Raw genomic sequence first — 24,343 nt, 5'->3', positions numbered from 1 at the left:
CACATGTGAAGATAGTCGGTAAGATAAATGTGTTACACGGTGTGCTAGTGACCTAATACGATATATATGGGGTCACCCCATTTGGAATTAACTGACCCCTCATATATCGTACTAAGTCACTATTACACCATGTAACTTATAATATGTTTTTTGTTTGACAACATTTATGATCAATAGTGAAATGATTTCATCATTTACAAGAAGGAGAAGAAAACAGTTATGGTATATATATTGAATCGTCTAGAAATTTTAATAATGTCTTAAGATTAGCACTACGATTTTAATATAATATGGTTATATACGAGGAGGATATTATAAAATCGTGTTGACAAACATTTCTGACTTCTTCTGTGTCAAATATCTCAATCAAATATAAAACATTACTAATTGCACCTGTCTAAAGATAGCACACCCTTCTTAGTGGATCAGTTTGGAAATAAACTTATGTGGTTTCTAACCTAATTTACAAATTTTATATATATGATTATTTTATTATCAATTCAAATAACGTTGATTTCCCTCAATTTAAATTTCAAATATATCACCAGAGGGAATAACATTCTTCCTAGGACAAACCCAAACCTCAAAATTGCAATTGTGTGTCCTCCCTATACAAATATAGTTCCAATGAATTGGTAATTACTAGTGATCTATGTATCATGGTCATAGGGCTGAAACATTAAATTCTCTAGCCCATGCTTATCGCCTCCAAAGCAGACAAAGTCTCCAATAGTTTTGTTTTGAAAGCAAAAATCGTTATTAGGGAAGTTTAACTAAAAAACTATAAAAAAAACTGGAATCTGCATGTACATTTGTACCCCTATCATTCACGAAAGAGGATATTTTAAAGAATTACTAATGCGTCCTTCTCTCATTTTGAATTACCATACAAAGGACGATAAATCTCCTGCCTTTATATTGAATACCGAAAATACAAACAAAAATTCACAGTAAAACGATTTGATAGAATGGCCGTATTGTTAGGATATTTGCTCAATACTTTTTCTTACCCCCATTCGTTTGACAGAAGATGGCCATCAGAAATATTGTCATGAGATCTTTCCAACCAGTGTTGCCAAATTGATTAACTACAATTTCTTCAGTGACAATCATTGCAATAATGAAGTTATATGAACACTTTTTGATTTTTGGGATACGATTGCTTTCAAGCAATCTGTAGACTTTTACCATTGACTCAGGGCTGCATTCCCTCACGTCAACCGTTTTATTCTTAACATTCAGCAACATCTCAGATTCTTATGATTGTCTTGCTTTAAATTGTAAAAACAGGCAAAAGGATTGAACATAAACAACTTTCCTGTAATGTTCTTCTCATAATCTTATGTTTGATATTTCCCTTGACCTATATGCGTGTTTTTAACAACACGGAAAATCAGAATTAAGCAGTATTTATATTTAGTGTGTTTATAAATTTAGAAACACGTCAGAGGGAATTCCCCACTTTTGATAAATGCGAGAGTTTTCTGACTTCCGATAATTCTATTTCGTCATATAAGAACTGAAGTGGAGTTTTTCCATATTTTACCGTTATGAAACTGATATTTGATACTGTACTCTCATAAAGAAATGGAGAACCATTCATCATATCATTTAATAAACGTTCTTGTTCCAAATCGCAAGTCGCAGGTTTGTTTATGTATTAATGCGCATGTGTATAGTTTTTCTTGATTTCAAGAGGTATCAGATTGAGTGGTTGCTCTGGAATCCCCGCTTCATTGATTAATTTGAAACTCATGGGACTCGATCTTTCTATGTCTGTCTGCTATTGAGGGTTATTGTTGTTGCATAGTTTCAAATCATATGCATCATTTGAATTAGAATAAATGTAGTGTTTACCTATAACACCCCTTCAGCCGAAATGGAGTCTTCCATGTTATCGTTTCGAGTTGTCTCCCTTCCGGAAGTATTTTCCGTCAAAATCGTAATAGAATACGACTCGTCAAGAAAAATTAACTCGTTAGATGTCAAAAACGTATTATATTAAGAACGATCTTCATTTATAAACAGAGGAGTGTGTACGGAAAGGAGTCATGCCCAAGGACCCAAAGGAAATTAATATTTAAAGAGTTAGAAATGGGGTTCCTCCTAGAATTAACGGTGATAAGATACGAAGTGAAATACCTTCTCTCACTCTCAGTGACTGCTGTGAAAAGTAAACTTGGAATTGATAGTACAAAAATAAAACACAATAAGTACATTGCTCATACACTTGTATCCGGGATTGGCTATTTTTAAAGTTGAGTGACTATTCAGATTATTACATTTTGCATGTGCAGTTGAATTAGTTTTGAAAATAATACTATTTAGCTGTACTAGGGCTGCCAAAAATGCGTGAGACTCACGCATGTTCATGCTTTTTTTTGCGGCAGTATCCTTGGATCTATTTTTTCCCTCTTTGATCTTTTCAATTTTGGCCAAATCTCACGCATTTGCTTAATTAAAAGTTGGCAGAACTGCTATACATGTGTCAATGAAAACTATGGCAGTCGTATCCCACGGAGCATTCTGCTCTTTGATTCCTCACTTCAAATTACTATTTCCCATATTTAATAAAACGATCAAATACATCGTCTCATGAAACATAGCATTGTCTACAAAATGAAGTTCCTAGATACCAATTTGATGTGTTCAGTTATGTAAACTCTTACTTGTTGAAGAACCCCAAATACATCAAGTATGGCATAATCAAAATGGTGGAAATATTACCGACAACAAATTTGTTGAGTTTAATTGGATTCTACTTCAACCAATAGTTGGTACACGAATGGTGACTTATTGTACACCCTTACGGATAGACTTGTTTTGGTACTTATATGACATAAAAGTTTAATAATATTAAATTTTCTTAAAGAAAAAAAATCAAAATTAAAAGAATATCTCATTTCACTTTCAGCATTGAGGATGTCTAATCACTCAATAACACACATTTAAGTGCTTATATCACATACACACTATTTAAACATGAAATTTAGAAAACTACAAAAACTTAATAGTTTGCTTCAGGTATTGATATTTTCATCGATGTGGACAGATGTACGGCTTCAAAAAGGAATCTATGATGGTTTTAACTTTCTAATCGTCAATTTCCTATTTCTCAGTACAATAAAGTTACATACCATCTGCCTTTCGTCGTAGCTTTTACAATCTCAATTAATGGGGTTCGTGCGTGTGAAACTCACACTGTACAGACTCCATTAGCATTAGTTACTCACAAAGTGCTCAACAAACTTATGAGAAAGACGGATGTGAAATCGACACTAAATAAAGGTAAAAGTAGTATACCACTGTTCGAAATTCATAAATCGATTGAGAAAAAACAAATCCGGGTTACAAACTAAATCTGAGGGAAACACATTAAATATAAGAAGAGAACAACGACACAACAGAAACACTAAAATGCAACACACACAGAAACAAACTATAATATAACAATGGCAATTTTCCTCACTAAATCAGTATATTAACGGTCACCATCACGAACTGTTTGACTACTGGTATGTCTGTATAAATCAACTCAATAATGACGTGAGTTTGAAATCCTACAATTGTATTAACCAGAAAAGAAGCTTTAACCTGGAAATTTACCGAATGCGTACTGTGACCGATAATGGCATTTTGACTGAATGTGGATGTGCATAGCAGTTAATGGATACATAACACATTGTAACAGGAGACGCTTTCCTTATAGTCGTACACTGATGGGCAGCTCCTTACAGACTTAATGAAAATCCCTCAGTTATCTGTTAAGGTTGCTTTAAAATGTTCTTTAAGTCCGCATTGGTTTAAAACAGGGACGAAAGATACCAAAGGGACAGTCAAACTTATAAATCTAAAATAAACTGACAACGCCATGGCTAAAAACGAAAAAGACAAACAAACAACAGCACACATGACACAACATAGAAAACTAAAGAATAAACAATACGAACCCCACCAAAAAAACTAGGGGTGATCTCAGGTGCTCCGGAAGGGTAAGCAGATCCTACACAGCATGTGGCACCCGTCTTGTTGCTTATGGGATAACAAATCCGGTAAATAGTCTAATTCGGTAGGTCACATTCATGAAAGGGAAGGGGATTGTAGTAACGATGTAAGGAACATATCCGATATCTGAAACGGTTATTTCATAACGGTCAACCAACTCGTGATGGCGTCTGTAAAATTTACGAAGGGATGACTTCAACTTCACCATTTGGAACTCTTGGTTTAATAGCTTCCTTGTGGGCAGCAACTCTCTATCAAAAAAATCACGATAGGAAATGCAAGCACGGGAATTTAATATATTAATATACCCGGACTGTTCAAGATTACCCCATAGCACCGTTTTGAGCTCCGCTGGATGGCGGCCACATTACATATATTCGTATTGAGGACCACAGTCACAGGGTAATAGCAACAATTTTTCACTTATAGCTGGCAAATAAATCTAAAAAAATTCTCTGGTAAATTGACCGATATACGTACTGTGAAATACAGAAATTATATAAACACGAAGACCACGATGCTCATTCTGATATGATTTATGTTTTTAAGAGGGTTGAGAGCTCAAAAAACATGTTTGACCCCGCCGCAATTTTGCGCCTGTCCCAAGTCAGGGCTATTATGCATATTTGCTTAGATGCCAGCTGAAGGACGCCTCCGTGTGCGGGAGTTTCTCGCTACATTGAAGACCCATTTTGTCTGCTCTATGGTCGGTTTGTTGTCGCTTTGACACATTCCCCATTTCAATTCTCAATTTTATTCAAATAGAAATGATCCCGAGAAAGTGCATAGGAGTTTAAAGAAGCAATAAAAAAGGGGTAGAAACTGACTGAAAGTCATGTAACGTTTTTATAAAACTTACCTTAATGAAACTTTGAGAAAAACCTGTTTTGTCACATTTTTGTTACACAATTTAGTTTTTTTGTACGCTGTTCTAACAATAGTTGTTTCCCTTTGATCGTCAGACATAGATAAAAAGCATTCTTTTTTTAATAGTAAAAATCAATGGGGTTAAATAAATTTGTTAAATCAGGATAATAATTTCGAGTCTAACAATTGCCAAAAAAAGGTCACAATCTGAAAATATTGTAACTTGAAATCGCAAATTTCGTTATTGGGTATATATGTGTTTAGAACATATATTGTTAAAGGCGAGTGTCTATGGTTTCTGTCAAAGTTCAAGTTTCTGTTGATGTTCCCTACACTTGTAGCCTAATAACTTCTGGAATTCCCTGATTGTGTCGACAGGGTTAGCCTTGTTTGCTCTATAGACTGTGAAAATGCGGTTAATATGACATAGTAGCTGAACTGTTAAGTGGATTTAGCAGTAATGTAAAATTTAAAATGTTATGAAAATGAAGATTTGAAGAAGATTGGGAAAATTTCTGAGAACCCCAATCTGGCTGACCCCATTGGTCGAGAATATTTCATCACAATAGGCGCTTCAAGAAGAAAATAAAAAGTCGTTTAGAAGAATATAAACAGACGAGCCTGTATTACCTTCTTTATAAGAATTAAGATTTTTACCTTCAGAAAAAATGAATATTTTTAGTGTCCTTTACCTTTATTTTCAAGTAAACGAAGGACAGTTTCGTGATTTTCTGATATCTACTGTTACTATATTAATGTAAATGCATAATTAGTTGAATTCAAATTTGTCTTTGCATCCAAAGTTCTTGTTCGATGTTTTCCCAGTTCCTTTTCTATGTATTTATAGTGGTTTTTTAACTCATCTAAGCAAAGTTAAATTTGGATAGATTTAGCAAATCGCGCCAAAAATCAAATCACAAAAATACATAATCCTGAGGCACGTTCAAAACAGAAAGTCCCAAATAGTAGTTTACTTTGTTGATCAAGAGCCTACAGTATTAAAGTATTTATACTCTTTTGGTTTAATAAAGGCAACAGTAGTATACCGCTGTTCGAAATTCATAAACCGATTCAGAAAAAAAAAAAAAAAAAACAAATCCGGGTTATATAATTACAAACATTGGTTTACCAGATTTTGGAATAGATCGTTCCTGAAGAACTTTGATGCAGAAAACTGATCCGTATGCAATAACCAAATGTATACAGTAGTATTCTCATCTGACCTTTGTTTAATAAGGGAGAAATCTATTTTGATGACAAATATTTATATAGATTTTTTCCGTATCCTTTGACGATCTAAATAGCGGTTATTGCATGATAAAAAATGAGCGTCGCAAAGAGAGGATAAAATTTTCCCACACTCAGATTTCTATAACGGATTAGGAATCCGTATACTCAAACGAACAGTACTTATATGATAATATCAATAGCCCCGTTATAATATAGTAGATAGGGAACTATATCATATCTTCCTATATCCTTGAAAAAGATATATAAATATAATGCTTCCTTTAATAATTCTTTTGAAATAATGGAAAGTACATTTATCTCCTATATCTTTGAAATGTTATTTTTATTACCGAACGAGACTGATAATTTTTATTTGATTTTTATATGGTGAAAACTCATTAAATATAAAGATATTTCATTCTTTAAATAGCTTTCTTCAGGGATATCTTATCGATAATACATAAGATGGCGTATTCTTAGTGGTGGCTAAATTAATCAACACGATTGTTAAAAAACACTTTTGCGGAATAGTTAGCTTAATATGTTTGATTTTGAAAGTCTTTACCTACATCTTGTTTAATGAATATTTTGTAACTTTTCAAAATTACAAATCTTGGAAGAAGGGTGTTATTTCAAGGCATTATTCGCTGAAATCTATAAGTCCGTTAAAGACAATGCATGTTTGGTGAACTAAATGAGTTTATACTTTAACATGATATGATAAATATACCTGATATAAGTTTTGTCTATTGGTATCAGGATAAGCTTGCAACTAAAAAAAATAAATTTCGGGATACGATTGCTTTTAAGCAATCTGTAGACTTATACCATTGACTCAGCACCATGCCCTCACGTCAACCGTTTTATTCTAAACATCAAGGAACATCTCAGACTTTTGAGATTGTCTTGCTTTAAATGGTATAAAAAACAAAAGGATTGAATTTAAACAACTGTCCTATAATGTTGTTCTCATAATCTTCATGTTTCGATATTTCCCTTGACTTGTATGCGTGTTTTTAACAACTTGGAAGATCAGAATTAAGCAGTATTTATATTTAGTGTTTTTATAAATTTAGAAACACGTCAGAGGGAATTCTCCAGTTTTGATAACATGCGAGAGTTCTCTGATTTCCGATCGATATATCTCTTTCTGTCATATAAGAACTGAAGTGGAGTTTTCTCATATGGGTCATTTTCAAAAAATGTCGAAATTTCAGTACACCCATGCTAAAATTTTTATTTCTAATGGGAATTTCAATTTTAAAGGTTTAAATGAAAGGTTGTCGGAATCAGAACACTAATAATAAACACACCTTACATCTATTTTGATAAGATTAAACTGAATTTAAGGCCGATTTTAGGGGTATTTGTGTGCGTACGCGTACAGTGTCAGAAAAACACATTTCAAATGATTTTTTTCCAATTTTCTGATCGCCTTTATATCTGCAAAAGAGATTTTTTAAGAACGTTTATTATTACTCTAACGAAAAATCGTATTTGCTTTATCATTGTATGTAACATATTATCTACAAACTAAATTTAATCAGCGTACGGGAGGTTCATGTCCATCCTGTTACCGCTACTTAAATCAGCCGTTAAATTTTTCTCCCTTTGAATATTGAATCAGTCAGTGTTGATTTCAAAAGTACAAAGTACACTTTACATTTAAAACGCCTCGTTTCTTGAACGACAGTGGTGAGAAAAGAAATTTCAAGACATTTAGTGAAAAAAATAGAGTGTACTTTTTTTCATGTCTATGCTGTTACCAACAATTTTGATTAATTACACCAACAGTATGCTTTATAAAGCACAAAAAATGTCAGTATTCACCTCAGAAGCTAACAAAACCTTTAAATAAACTTATTACGAAGGGATATAGTTACGATACTGTTGTCAGGTCATTAAAGATTGCATATTTTGGCGTTAATATTGATTCACTTATTGGGTCTTTGTATCGGAACTAAACACATTTATTCTTAATAAACCAGTTGTTGGCATGACACGGGTTATGTTCTTCTCTTATATGTTATGATGGTATGATACTAAACCCCTCACGGGGAGGATTGTGCCTGATATTCATATGATGAAGACATAATTTTTCAATCAGTTTAATTGAGGTCCGGAGCTGGCATGTCAGTTAACTGCTAGTAGTCTGATGTTATTTATGTATTATTGTCATTTTGTTTATTTTCTTTGGTTACATCTTCTGACATCAGACTCGGACTTCTCTTGATCTGAATTTTAATGTGCGTATTGTTATGCGTTTACTTTTCTGCATTGGCTAGAGGTATAGGGGGAGGGTTGAGATCTCACAAACATGTTTAACCCCGCCGCATTTTTGCGCCTGTCTCAAGTCAGGAGCCTCTGGCCTTTGTTAGTCTTGTATCATTTTAACTGTTAGTTTCTTGTGTACAATTTGGAGTTTAGTATGGTGTTCATTATCACTGAACCAGTATATATTTGTTTAGGGGCTAGCTGAAGGACGCCTCCAGGTGCGAGAATTTCTCGTTTCATTGAAGACCTGTTTGTGACCTTCTGCTTTAGGGTCGGGTTGTTGTCTCTTTGGCACATTCCCCATTTCCATTCTCAATTTTATTGTAAAAAGTGCAATAACATGTTGGAAACCAAATTCACAATAGAAAACCATAATCATTTCACCGAAGGTAGTAGTTATTTCACAACAGCAATCAAAAACGAAGAAATTTGTCTATCCTGTTATGTCTATCCTGTTACTATGGTTGCTATGGTTACAGTAACAGGATAGACAATTGTAGACAAAAACGTCATTAAATTTTTTATCTTAACATATAGGTGCAAAACTAATGAAATATTTCGTTGTTTGAACTCATCTTAAGGTTATAACGTCTTAATCATCCCAGTTAAGCATTTGCAGGTGCAATACTGATATCGGTAACATGATAGACAAAAAGGTAACAGGATAGACTTTTATATAGTGATATATCAGAAACATACGTTCCTATTACCAATGAAATAAAGAGAAAAGTAAACTAACGTATGATGGATTTACTTGATTTTGGGTTTATTTGAAAGGGTGAAAAAATGCCGAACAATATAAATTGCTATCTTAGACTTGCATTTCTGGTAGACTTGCATTTCTGGTAGTAACTTTTGAAAACCAATTTTTAGAGGCATTTTTCAGTACAACCTGGAAAATTGGAAAACAATTTATTATTTTGCAGAATGAATATATATAGAAGTTTATTCTCTTGAAAACCATCTAATTGGCTACATAAAACAAGCTTAACATTTTATCTAAACCTTGTCTTAATAACCCAAAATTTCTTTTGAAAATGGTAACAGGATAGACAAAATATTGTACCACTTATCAAAAAATGTTTCAAGATATTCTTGTATGACATCATTAAGATTGCATCTTTTAATATGTTGTTCTTAAAGTATTGTTTGTTTTGATTTGCTTATGTAGAGGGTTGTTTGAATAAGTAACTTTTAATAATTTTTTCAATTTCAAAATTCGACGTTTTTTGAAAATGACCCATATGTCACCGTTATGAAACTGATATTTGATATTGTACAAATGGAGGTCGTTTAACTAACATTTAATATACGTCCTTGCTACAAATCACAAGTCTAGGGTTTGTTTATGTAAGTATGCGCATGCGTATATTTTTCTTGACCTAAAGGGGTATCAGATTGAATGGTTGCTCTGGATTCCCTACTCCATCGATTAATTTGAAACTCCCGAGATCCTTTCTATGTCTGTCTGCTATTGAGGGTTATTGTTGATGCATAATTTTAAATCACACTAGAACACACCCGTGATATCGCGCGTCCGTGACTGAATTAAAGTATATAACTATGCGCAAGCCTTATTTTAGTATTAGTATTGTCATCTGATAAAGTCATGCCGATTATAAGATACACAGTTTTTCTCTGCTTTCAAATCTTTCTGTTGATCAGTTATTGGTAATATTAATTATTTGGAAAATAAAAGGTCCTGGAATGGAGTATTTTTTAATCAACAGTATTGTCCTATATTAGTTATAAATAAAGTTGAATTCTTTGATTCGCTGTTTTACGTCATGCCCACTAACAAATTGAAAACTGTACCTATACGCCTTATTTTAGTCCAGATTTTTAGTATTCGTATTGTTATCTTAGAAAGTCTTACTGATTAAAATACTACAATAAGTTACAATTTGACAATTTAGTAGTGTCAACCCTGTGATTATGACCCGTGTATATAGCATATTAATCCTGAATACACCGTTTGGTGGTGCGCCTGTCAGATGCGGAACGTACAGATAAGATAATAGGTAACAGGTGAATATACTATTGGTATCGGTATCGGACTCGACCCGGAACTTCTTAATTATTGGCAATATTAATTACGTGGAAAACAAAAGGGTCTGGAGTGGTGTAATTTTTTATCTACACCTTTGTACTATATTAGTTATATATAAAGTTGAATTCTTTGATTCGTCGTTTTTACGTGATGACGGCTGACAAATTGGACCTCGTAATTTAAGTATTATAGATGCATCATTTAAATTAAAATAGATGTAGTCCACAACGTAAAGGTGCAACTAGAACACCCCTTCAGCCAAAATGGAGTTTTCCAAATTATCGCTTCGAGCTGTCTCCCTTTCGTAAGTAACTTCTGTCAAACGCAGATACGTCGAGAAAAAATATGTACAAATGGAGGTCGCAGATACGTCGAGAAAAATTAACTCGTTCTGACGATAGACGTCGTATTATATTAAAACCGATCGCAATTTAAACAGAGGAATGTGTACGGAAAAGAGTCATGCCCACTGACCCAAGGGAAATTAAATATTTAAAGAATTAGGAATGGGGTTCCATCTAGAATTCACGTAGGAAAATAGGTGATAAGGTACGAAGTGAAATACCTTCTCTCACTCTCAGAGACTGCTGTGGATTGTAAAGTACAAAAATAAAGCACAATAAGTACATTGTTCATACACTTGTATCGAGGATTGGCTATTTTTAAAGATGAATAACTATTCAGATTACGTGAATCACTTTTTACGAGCATTTTACACGTGCAGTTTATTTATTTTTGAAAATAATACTAATACATGTATGAATGAAAACAATGGCAATAGTATCCCTCAAAGCAATCAGCTCTTTGATTAGAATTTAGATGTTACGTTAAAAAATTGTTATATCGTTAGTTACAAAAGATTTTCTGAAGATATGACTGTTTTGCCTGTAATCATAATTGGGGACAATATCATCAAGTCATTTTCCTAGGAAATAAACTCATCATAGATGCCAGGACTAAATTTTGTATATACGCCAGACGCGCGTTTCGTCTACAAAAGACTCATCAGTGACGCTCGAATCCAAAAGAGTTAAAAAGGTCAAATAAATACGAAGTTGAAGAGCATTAAGGACCAAAATTCCTAAAATTATTGCCAAATACAGCTAAGGTAATCTATGCCTGAGGTAGAAAAGCCTTAGTTTGTCAAAAATTAAAAATTTTGTAAACAGTTAATTTATCAATATAACCATATCAATGATAATTCATGTCAGCACAAAAAGTGCTGACTACTGGGCCGGTGATACCCTCGGGGAAATAAATCTCCACCAGCAGTGGCATCGACCCAGTGGTTGTAAATAAACTCATCATAGATACCAGGACTAAATTTTGTATATACACCAGACGCGCGTTTCGTCTACAAAAGATTCATCATTGACGCTGATTAAAAGTTAAATGCGTCCAATCGGTAAGATGATAGTTAAAAGTATCAGTCTAGCATTTATTGACATTTATTTATTAATCTGACTAGTGTTTGGAGATAACAAATTAATTGTCATAAGTGGAATAACAAGATTCCTTTGAAATAATCAATTTGAATCGGGAAAATCAATTCTCCTGTACTTTTAATTTAATTTTTGAGATATTGATCTCATTTCTAACTATTAATTCAGAAGGGGAAGATGCAATTATATTTCTTTTAATTTTTTTATTCGTGGGTGGATTTGTTTTTAATTATGCTCTGGGAAAACAGAAAGTTTCAATGAGAATTGATGTTTTATATTGCTAACTTTTGTTTTTGTTTTTATATAAATATAAAGGAAAACCGAATCTGGATAGCAAATCGTGATAGAAAATGTACTTTTATAAAACACATGTATGTTCATTGTATGTTCGATGTTGAGTTTTATAGAAGATATGTATGAAGTGGTTTATCTTTAGCTTTAATGAACTATCTTGGCCTATTCCTAATACAAATTGAAAGTCAACATGTGTTCATCATTTGATAAGGGGAATTAGAAATTAATTTTCTGAAAGCTACTTTAACTTAAATTTGGAATGAATGATTCATAGCAAAATTGAAATATGTTTTTTAATCCACAGTATTTTTTCTATGATAAGCGATAATAATATAGGGTTATTGCATGAATATTGGGGAATATTATCCCAAGTAGAATTTTGTATTGCAGGAGATTGCGAGTGCAATATATGTTCTACGAGGGACAATATTCCCCAAATATTCATGCAATAACCCTTTTATTGTATAGCAATAGAATATTTGAAGTAAAAATTGGTTTATCGTTGATGACGTCATGAATTTTGAAGATTTATTGCACTAATGCAATATTGGAATTTGTTGCACGCTAACTTTTGGTTACTTTCTGTGAGAAATATTATATTGCTATGCAATAATATCATTAATAATAACATTAACAAGTTTAAATTTCAAATCATATCAAATAAGACTATAAATGCCTTTACCATCTACTTTCGAACCTGAAAAATATTTGACGATTAAGAAATGTTTGAACATTTTCAGATATTCACCGAAAATAATATTTCATAAAATTTTTCATATCTTGCAAAAACCGTCTATGTCTTTAGGTACAAGTAATGCCTAGTTGTTAGATCAAACCTTTGCATTTAGAGTAAATCAAAATTTTATCAACAGAAATTTACAAAAAAAGTTTATATACCAATGACATTCATATTAAAAAGTGCAGGGTTGGTGATATTCTTTGGACGAAACGTCCACAAATAGTTGCACCATCCAGTGGCTATTACAATTCACCATAGACACTAGGGCTACAGGATATAACGTGCCACACGTGCATTTCATTCGAAATCACTAGCGCGCTAGAATCAATAACAAATTTGACTCATAGTTATAAAGTAGTTGAACAAATCTTTAGCGAAATTTCTTTCCTTAAAGTCATATGAAACTTGAAATTTAAAAACAAATGGCAAAGTTTACTCTAAATGAAGTGAACAGGAACTTCTTTTAAAGAAAACACTTTATATTATCAAAATGTTCATAAATGTACCGATAGTGAATTAGTGACTTTCAAGACACTATTCGTAGAGATTTTCCTGTATGCAGTGACCTTAACCACGAGACGTTTCGTTATAACTTTGGCCATCGCACAGCGCAGGTGCGAGGGAAATCTGTGATGAAAGAATATAAGCACACGTGCTATTGAAGGTTCATAGTAATAACATATAATTAAAGATTATGAGACAGTGAAGAAATCAGTAATATGGTTATAAATCCTGCATTATGACTAAAAAGAGTTATTTGACATTTCGAATACTGATTCATTAACTATCGAAAAGATGTCTTTAACTATCAAAATCATTTCTCTATTTGACAGCAGGTAAGTCCAGGTTTATTGTTTATTCTTTACATTGCTTAATATGTTTTTGAATAGAACAAAGAAAACTTACCAAGTTTTAACATTTTGATTGCTCTAATGTAGAGAAGTGAAATTTATAGTTCCGAAGTAAAACAATAAGTGAAGTTCATGACCCCTTCAGTACCAAAGTGCATAACGAAATTTACGAAATCATCCCTTCGTAAATTTTACGGACGCCATCACGAGTTGGTTGACCGTTATGGAATAACCGTTTCACAAATGGTATCCGATATGTTCCTTACGTCGTAACTACAATCCCCTTCCCTTTCATGAATGTGACCTACTGAATTAGACTATTTACCGGATTTGTTATCACATAAACAACACGACGGGTGCCGCATGTGGAGCAGGATCTGCTTACCCTTCCGGAGCACCTGAGATCACCCCTAGTTTTTTGGTGGGGTTCGTGTTGTTTATTCTTTAGTTTTCTATGTTGTGTCGTGTGTGCTGTTGTTTGTTTGTCTTTTTCATTTTTAGCCATGGCGTTGTCAGTTTGTTTTAGATTTATGAGTTTGACTCTCCCTGTGCTCCTCTACTTCCCGACTTGTTTCTTTATTATTATGAGGCTGACTTCATGCAGGAATTTCTTAGGAAGAAAGATAAGAAGCTAGAAATATCCTTTAACTCTACTTTCCGCTATATAGATGACGTTCTTTCACTAAACAATTCAAAATTTGGTGACTATGTGGAACGCATCTATCCCATCGAATTGGAGATAAAGGATACTACAGATACAGTTAAGTCGGCTTCATATCTTGACTTACATCTAGAAATTGACAATGAGGGTCGGTTGAAAACAAAACTTTACGACAAAAGAGATGATTTCAGCTTTCCAATTGTGAACTTTCCATTTCTAAGTAGCAACATTCCAGCAGCACCTTCATACGGGGTATATATCTCCCAATTGATATGATATTCCCGTGCTTGCATTTCCTATCATGATTTTCTTGATAGAGGGTTACTGCTCACAAGGAAGCTATTAAACCAAGAGTTCCAAATGGTGAAGTTGAAATCATCCCTTCGTAAATTTTACGGACGCAATCACGAGTTGGTTGACCGTTATGGAATAACCGTTTCACAAATGATATCGGATATGTTCCTTACGTCGTAACTACAATCCCTTTCCCTTTCATGAATGTGACCTACCGAATTAGACTATTTACCAGATTTGTAATCACATAAGCAACACGACGGGTGCCACATGTGGAGCAGGATCTGCTTACCCTTCCGGAGCACCTGAGATCACCCCTAGTTTTTGGTGGGGTTGGTGTTGTTTATTCTTTAGTTTTCTATGTTGTGTCATGTGTACTATTGTTTTTCTGTTTGTCTTTTTCATTTTTAGCCATGGCGTTGTCAGTTTGTTTTAGATTTATGAGTTTGACTGTCCCTTTGGTATCTTTCGTCCCTCTTTTGGTATCGTTCGTCCCTCTTTTACAAAGTGCAATAATATCCAAACAGCAAATATGAATGATAGGGATGTGCCATTACCAAGAGTAAAATTTGTTCAACGCAATATCATTTATTGTTTTATTGTATTTAATTGAAAATGGCGATTTTGTGGAAAATAAAGGGAATAATTTTTGGAGAAAATCCACGGATTTTAAAACTTTGTTTTTTTTATATAAACATTGTACATTGATTACTTACTTGTTTGTCCATGATGTTTGTCCATGTTTATTTTTGACAAAAAAAGTCCTAAACAAGGTAATCTGTCCTTTGCTGTAAAACCATCAAATACCATTTTTACATGAGCCAGTTACTTTAGTACGTTGTTTGTCCGATTTGGTACAATGACTTCACATTTAAGTTATAGTTTAAGCTTTTGAAAGCTTTATTCGTTTGCAGGACTTCGTTTTGTTTACCGAAAAACAGTAATGTTTTAAATGGAGATCGATTTACTTGAAGAAGGTGGTAATACGTTAAAGAGACTGAACTACACAGAACACACAGTCAATATACAAACCAGAGCTTATTTTGATGGAAATTAATGTTGTTACTGATCACAAACGATAATTTTTTAAGATTTTTTTTTCATAATCTAAAACCGAGAATAGTCTATTTTCGATTTTTCCCATTCTAAACATTACATTACACTCATTTGAATGTATTAATAAACAGAGATGAGGGATTAAATTTACATTTTCTTTATTGTTTCAAGGATCAATACTTCAAATCATCGAATTTTCCTTAAATATCAAATAATTGTTATGTTTTAATTTTATTACTAAATCAGAAACCGTTATGACTACAACAGGTAAATAATAATCATTGTTGGATGGGCAGTTTACATGAAACAGAATCATAATTATCGATGGAAAGAAATTGACCCTCAAATAAAAGAAAGATAATCAAAGACTAATAATATACATTTTTTATTTATATATAGTTATAGTTATATCGTTTTAATTATAAGCTTTGTCAATAGATTTGATAAAAATTTTTTTTATAAACTTCTTTCGTCTGTAGTTCTTTGCTAGATTACCCCCATTATTCGAAATACTAAGGATTTTCTTATCCCAGGCATAGATAACCTTAGCCGTATTTGATCTGAGCGTCACCGATGAGTCTTTTGTAGGAGCCCTAATACCACAGAAATACTAAGTAAGAAACATATAACTTTGTACGGTACTACCATGATTGATAAATCATTCGTTCTAAAATAGTCCGTTTATCAATTTTGAAATAATTAAGAAACTAAGGTTTCAAAACCCTTAGGCAAAGTTGGCCTTATATGCGTATGGCTATTTAATTGGTTATTTTTGGTCATATGGCTCTTCAATGGTTATAAATGAAAGGTTTGTTATAAATAATGTCAATAGTAGTACCGCTGCTAAGATGAGTATAATCCACCAGCAGCAGTTCTGACCAAGCGCTGTAAAATATACAACGACACTTTATAAAGTGTATGTGTTGTAAGCGTTTTTCCGTATTTACCTTAATCAGGAACGCCTAAGGCTAAACATTTTTAAGCCCAGGACCAATTAGCAGTTGAAGCGGGAAAATTATATAATGATTAAAATCAAAATAATAATAAATCTCATCTTTCTTCTTATTTTTATCGTTATGTTGCTTTCAGATTGGTGTTTACAATAATTTTCCTTTAAAAAATACATTTAATAGTCACATTATTGCAGTAATGAAGACTTTTGATATACGAACAATACATTTTTTAATTATTTACAAGACGAAATTTAAAAAAAGATGCGTGGAGATCCCATTAAAATTCATGATTGCAAACACAAATCTGCAGGTCCAGTGAAAACATATAATAATATAACAGTCCTGAAATCCAGGATTTATCTAGATTATGGAATTCCATCAAGAAGATGAATTGGAAAAAAATCTATCTGAGTAAAATTTAACTTAAAACGTAGTTCTGAAAAGTCATTTAAAGTTTAAATATGGAATAGATTAGTAAAAATATATGATTATAGAAATGATAATAAATATTTGATTAATATAATGTTTTTACTTTAACATTTTCTTTTAAAGTACCTCTTGCGAAGCGTTTTGGTCAAGTACTCTAATTGATTATGTCTTTGCTATTAGCTTATACAATGAAGTGAATGTTGTTTTGCGAAATTATCTTTTTTCACGATCATATTTCTAATAAGTTTAACTAACAGACCATGACAGTCTTCGTTGACAACATGTTGGTACATTCAGAATAAAAAAAAAACCACTATTTATACTTCCATTTATGTAATTAGAATATAAATGAACTAATTGCTTTTGCTTCAGAGTAAATAATTTAATAGTAAACTAGAAATTTAATAACAATCGTAAAATAAAAAGTTAAGTACAACTGATATCTATTAACTATGAAATAGACTGTTGTCCTGAAGGTATTAACTCAGACTGTGTTTATCTGGTAAATATATGATATTTAACAAAGGTTCATTTGGACTCAAAATATGTAAATATAGTGTCTTTGAATTTTAAAAAGAATGGTTAATAGAATCATCATTCCATTCCTTCAAATTAACAAATGTTAAGATATAGAAAAAAAGATATAAAATAATTTTTATAAACGTATTAGAGACATTGTACACAAAAAAAATATTTTATAAAATTAACGGCACCATTTTTCTGCTTCATGCATTGTCCCTATACAAACACTGTCCCGCTGGTTATTATAAAAGGAGACACTTAGAGGATTCCAAAAACTCAGCTAAAAGTAGAATTTAGGATAACTGATGGATGCACTTGAAGACTATGCCATACAATTGTGAAACATGAGCAAGATGAACCAAAAGTAGACACTTTATTTGATAGAATAAAAAACTGTCTACTCCTTGTACAAAAAGACTATCCTGACAGATTTACTAATAAGAACGAGTGATACCAAAACTTTTAATTCTATGTCACAACCACGAATGTGTTGACCGAAACGATGTGTCATGGTCTTAACTTTCTAGCGACATGTTTTTCAGTCTCAATTCGTAAGATACCAGTAACGTCGTCTGATCTGCAATGTAAGCCATATTCTTGATTGTTATATCTTGTGACCGAGTTTGAATTTATACTACGGATAATGAAGGCACAACAGGATATGCCTAAACAGAATGTCCAACGTTGTTACAAGTGTATCTTGTCTTAGGGATGGATAAATCGTAATATGTAACAAAATCACTCAAATTCCAACAAAGGATTTTCTGAAACTGACATTATCGAGATGCATGATTTCTGGATTGAAAACATAGTTGAGGACGTATTTTTTTCAATATGCAATCGGCATTCTCATTTGATCCAACTGTGCTCCTCTTCTTGAACCTTTATTTATATAGTTTGACATTATACATGAACTTCTTACACATTAAAATGACCATTTCAGTTCATAATTGGGTGACTTTACTATGTAAATATATTATTAGTATAAGTACATAGTTACAATAAAATATATGCATGCTGTATGGCTACTGTGGATTCATTTATTTTCGTGGGTACCAATGTTCGTGGTTTGAGGAAAACTTGCATATTCGTGGATGTTTAATTTCGTGGTTTTGACAAAGTATGCATATATTCCTTTAGAAAATTTGCAATTCGTTGAATATTTAAATTCGTGGTTTCCCGGTACCCACGAAATCCACGAAAATTGGTATCCAACGAATATTAATGAATCCACAGTATATCAAATTGAAATAAAGAAAACGTTGGTGTTATATCTTCATGTTGGTTAAGTCGCAATATACGATATAACATAACATACAATACCATTATAAAATGACACATGCATGTTTCTATACCATGGCGCCATATGTCAAACTGAAAAAATCTATGTAGACTAATATTACTATTATAAAGACAAATGTTAGAACGTTTTCGACGGTTTTATTATTTTTTTCTGTCCAAAAAGGGCGAAAGATACCAGAGGTACATTTTCAAACTAATATGTCGAAAATAAACAGAAAACACCATGGCTAAAAGGAAAAAGATCAATAGACAAACAATAGTACACAAAATACAACATAGAAAAATAAGGACTGAGCACCACAAAATCATATTCAAATGTTCATCTATCTACAAAACCTCTATTAGTAAAATTAGGAAATTAAAGAGATAGATTTAAGAAAAAAAAAGAGATGCATTCATTTTGTTGATCAATTTTCAGCTGTGGTTTAACGAGCCAAAGTTAATTGCAAATTTTACCAAAATCTCTGACATAGCAACTTACGGTCTCTTGACCTTAACCCTAAACAAATTGTATCCAGACATATCAATGACGTGATATAATACATAAACCGACGTCTTACCCAAACTAGACTAAGTCATCTTCCGCTTTGCTGGTGAAACAAAGAAAACAATTGTTTCTATCATGCAAATAACCGAAATACTATCCAATAAATCGATTATCAGATGTTCCTCATATTTATATCGTAAAATATCAGCTCAGCACATTATGAAGCCTTTTTGGACTGGTCTCGTTCGCGGCGCTCACTCGACAGAAAGCTTCTTATTGTATCTCACAGCTAATGTTTTACAATATCAATATTAAGACAAACTGATCATCAGTACTTATGTTGATATAACCATATTAAATGACAACATATTATGTAAGATATGTTATTATAACGATATATTATGATAACAAATAATTATTTGATATTTACAAGGTGGAACTAGCAAACAAAAATAAACAATACTAGTACTTGGAATCAATATAAAAGATTTGCTTCATTTTTATACTTAGTTTATTTCATTAATTAAAAGTTAAAAAAGCAATTAATATTCTTTTTCCATCATCTTGTCCTAATGGGAAGTTAGTCACTAATATTCCCATTGGATTTGTTTCACAGGCAACGACCGTAGAAAGAACGCCAAATTACAAACAATCCACACGTTAAATAAATAATAATAACAATTTCCAATTTTTATGAAGGTTTATCAATGGATAAATAAGTCTCTATTTAGTAATTTGGTATTGATCATTAACGGCAGCCGGCTTTAAACTATATCTGGTAGTGTTAAAATGTAAGCGATTGTTATACGAGTAATGATTTAAATGATGGAAATACAAGAAACAACGTCAAGCTTTGTTCTAATCATATATGCGACATTGGAACTTTATACTATCCGCAACACATTAACTTAATGATTCAATGTGGAATTACAATCAGTTATGAGGAGTTCCATTTTTCTTGTGTTCTTATTTGGATTACCAATTTTGTCCCACCAGACGGTTATTTTAAAGATTGGTAAGTAAATTCAGTTCTTTGTATGTACACTATAAGAGACAAATTTTGGTTCCAACACGGATTACTGTTGAATAATTGTTATTCATGGGATATTTATTAATTTGCATGTATTTCGTTTCAAAAGTGCATGCAAGCAGACTAAGACAAAACCTTGAAATCAAGAATTCACTTGAATAGAATTTATCTCTTTCTACCAAAAGTGGTAATCATGAACAATAAGAAGTCTACAGTATCTGCAATTTGTATCTGTAATTCCAATAAGAAGTTTGTTTATTAGGAGGTAATTAATATTTCCCTTTGGGGGACGTAAAACAATTCAAAACTCCGAGGAAATCACATTAAACGAATAAAAAGGGACGTAGAGTGACCATCAACTAGACAGCACGACATGAAAACAAAATACTAAAGACAACTAGAAATAAACATGGCTTTTGCACTCATCTGCAATAGCCTTTCCGGCCCATTATGCAAACTTCTTAATCGTACCTAGTCCAGAAAACTTTGAAAATTGTAATACAAACTACTAAAATCTGCTATTAACATTTAATTCTTCAACATAACAAACACATTAAAATGTTAGCAATGACAATTACTAAGAAGGTCATTGCAGACGAGAGACGGTACAAAAAAAACCCCACCAAAACAAATACACAGTTGTTTTGGTGCTTTCTCATGTTAAGTAATACATACAACTATAGCTCGTTGAACTTTTACTGGACTCATGTACATGTATATGTGTTATTTTATTTCATAAAATGCTCAGTAGTGTTACGGCATATGTCATTTGTTGTATTAGTCAAATTTATTCATGACTTAGTTTAACTTTCAGATAATAAGAACTTGATATTTGATGAAGAAAAATATCTAGTGTTGACGAAACGTAGGCTTTATTCCTGAAGTTTCTTTTTACAGTTTTGAAATTTTGATATTTAGTTGTTTTTGTTGTCCCATTAATAAGTAACCAACAATTGTTTTCATAGGTAGGTTTCCCTTCGTTTACTTGGTGACCTATATTAATATAAAAAAGTATCTATATTCAAAAACAAGAAAATGAAGCTTAGAAGTAGTAGTCTTACATGTATTCTTAGATTTCTATTTGAATTGAACCTATTTTTTTCAAATATTTGACATTTTTATTCTGACACATCGATGAACATCTACGATGGTTGATCGTCTATTTCATTTCGATATTTAACGAGTACATTTTAAAAGCAGATTACAAAATTTGTGGAAAGATCCATTAAATTTATTGTACATGTTGCGTGTTTACATACAAATTATGTAATACAAGCAAACATTGTGAAGAAAGTTTTCAAATTGATTCAATATTTGATATTGTATGTAAATGTTCATACTAGTAAATCATTACCACAGAATTGAATTGAAGCAATTTCAGTGATGACAATTATGTGATGATGCTGTATATTTTTTTGTTTAAAAAAAATGAAAATATGTCCTAATGGTGGCTTGTTGTTTGTCACTGTTAGCGGTATTGTTTTTGTGATGACAATATTGCTACGACATTTTTGAGGATTCTGTTTATAATAATTGCCTCACTTGTGACCGGACATTTTTTTGGACGACTTTCAATTCTTTTGATGTAAATTATAACATAAACAAAACTCGAAGCCAAAAAAAAAATGTAGCATTAGAAAACAAAATTACAAGTAACAATGACATAATTCGTTTCTACGATACACGCACTTTTAAGATTTCAAAAGAAAATCATTAATCGCTGTAATTATTTCTTGGAAGTCTATCATATGATCTCAATGCATATGATGTCTATAAATAAAATTAATTACATTATCAATATTGCCGTTAGAAGGTTAATTTCCTTTTTCAGATGTTTACGATACACTTCCCTTTTCTTATCTTTCTTACGAGTAACAATAAGATGAGGCTTGAATCATAATCAAATGTCACAAAATGTCACATATATTCAATATATTTGCCTTGGTGATGATAAATGATCACAGTTAAATCTATTTAAAAATACGTTTTGTTAAAGGATGAATTTACCAAGTACTAAATTCCTGTACCAAGTCAGGAATATGACAGTGTTTATCCATTCGTTTGATCAGTTCGAGCTTTTTATTTTGACATTTGATTTGAAACTTTCCTTTTTAAAATTTTCCTCAGAGTTGAGTAATTTTGTGATTTTACTTTTTGTCTCATAACACCAATGAAATATTACAAAACTAAAAGTTAAATACAGTCACCATTATAGGCCCTAAAATGATCTAGAATATTCAATATTTGTTATCTTTACTTTACAAGAAAACTTCGCAATAAACAAATGATGTTTTTCTACCTTAGAATTTTCGTATTCTTGAGATACCCTGCTTAAATGTCTACATATTGGTTTGTTTTCTAATAGGATACATATCGGTGGTATATGTTTTCAATAAAATCCCCATAGAAACCAGTTTTCTAATATTGTACAATAGACGCACGTTTGGTGTTCAACAAATCATCGATTTTATTTGAAAATTTCTATATATTTATTGTTTTTGCCCCATTCTTTCTGTTTTTCAAAACAATTTTCTCGAAAATATAAGAACCTTGGATATGTGTGTAACATACCAATCATTTAAACAAAAAACTGTAGTCATTCACAAGCTATAAATATTGTTATTTGGGCTGTTATCAATAAATAATTTAATTCTGGATGTAACATGCCATCTAATTCGCTGAATGTTTTTTGACAGTAACGTTTTCATTCCCTCCCTCCATGATTAAATTATTGAAAATGGAGTTTAGAACTCAATAATTAGGAAATTAATCGACTGTAAAATTTTTCTGTCGTTTAATTTCAAAATAACATAAAAAATATGGTGCACACTTTTCAAAGTGCATCATATTTTTCATGTTATTTCTTCCTAGACAGAAAAATATAAGTCATTCCTTAAATATTTGTAGAAAATTGTCTCGTTACTGTAGTTTATGGTAAGAAAATGCTTCATTAATTGTGAGTGTATAAACAGGATGATCACGAAAGTCTAAATGTTAACCTTGGGATTATCCGTTTAGTCTACACGTCACAGATGTGCTCAAAATTGATAAATCAAAAACTAAGTTACATCTTTAGCAATAAAATCAACGGTACCAATTTTGTTGCACCAGATGCGCATTTCGACAATACATGTCTCTTCAGTGATGCTCGTGGCCAAAATATTAGAAATCCAAAGCTTATATAAAAGATGAAGAGCTATAATCCAAAAGGTCCAAAAAGTATAGCCAAATTCGTGAAAGGAATCAGAGCTTTGCACGAGGGAGATACATTCCTTAATTTATAATAATTTTTAATATTTTGTAACAGCAAATTTTAATTACACAAAAAAATCCGTATTTTCATGCCAGTACCGAAGTACTGGCTACTGGGCTGGTGATACCCTCGGGGACTAATAGTCCACCAGCAGAGGCATCGACCCAGTGGTAGTAATAAAATCAACGGTACCAATTTTGTTGCACCAGATGCGCATTTCGACAATACATGTCTCTTCAGTGATGCTCGTGGCCAAAATATTAGCAAATAATACTATTTATCCAAGAAAAATGTTCAAAACTAAACAGTTACTGCTTGGTTTCTTACATCACAGCACACCTGTATATCAAATGTCTGACAATAGTTTTCTGAAATATTAAAGAAGGTAATAAAGCGTTTAAAAAAGTATCTACCATAGGTATAGAAAAAAAAGCTGATGAACACAGAGGTTTGATGTAAATTTGAATGACTAGACTATTATGAGATTTCAGTGTTTTAACTTATACTTTTTGGAATTTTGTCATGTTTCATGCAAGTGGGTAAATATTGCGCATATACTTTGCAGGAGAAGTAAGGATAAATGCATATTTCGTTTCGAAAAACT

The 24,343-nt window shown here is 32.1% G+C and overlaps 1 protein-coding gene across 1 annotated transcript in view; it reads left to right on the top strand.

The window, feature by feature from the left end:
- Positions 1-20,192: 20,192 nt before the first annotated feature.
- The window catches only part of LOC143068684 (glutamate receptor ionotropic, kainate 2-like), a 107,646-nt gene continuing 103,495 nt past the window's right edge, over positions 20,193-24,343 (top strand). The window contains exon 1 of the mRNA XM_076242924.1: positions 20,193-20,471. Coding sequence (XP_076099039.1) covers positions 20,396-20,471 — 76 coding nt within the window. The 5' untranslated portion in view covers positions 20,193-20,395. The remainder of the gene's footprint in view (positions 20,472-24,343) is intronic.

This window comes from Mytilus galloprovincialis, chromosome 3 (genome assembly GCF_965363235.1).
Source record: "Mytilus galloprovincialis chromosome 3, xbMytGall1.hap1.1, whole genome shotgun sequence".
Lineage (NCBI taxonomy): Eukaryota > Metazoa > Mollusca > Bivalvia > Mytilida > Mytilidae > Mytilus > Mytilus galloprovincialis.
This window is presented reverse-complemented; position numbering and strand designations above follow the sequence as displayed.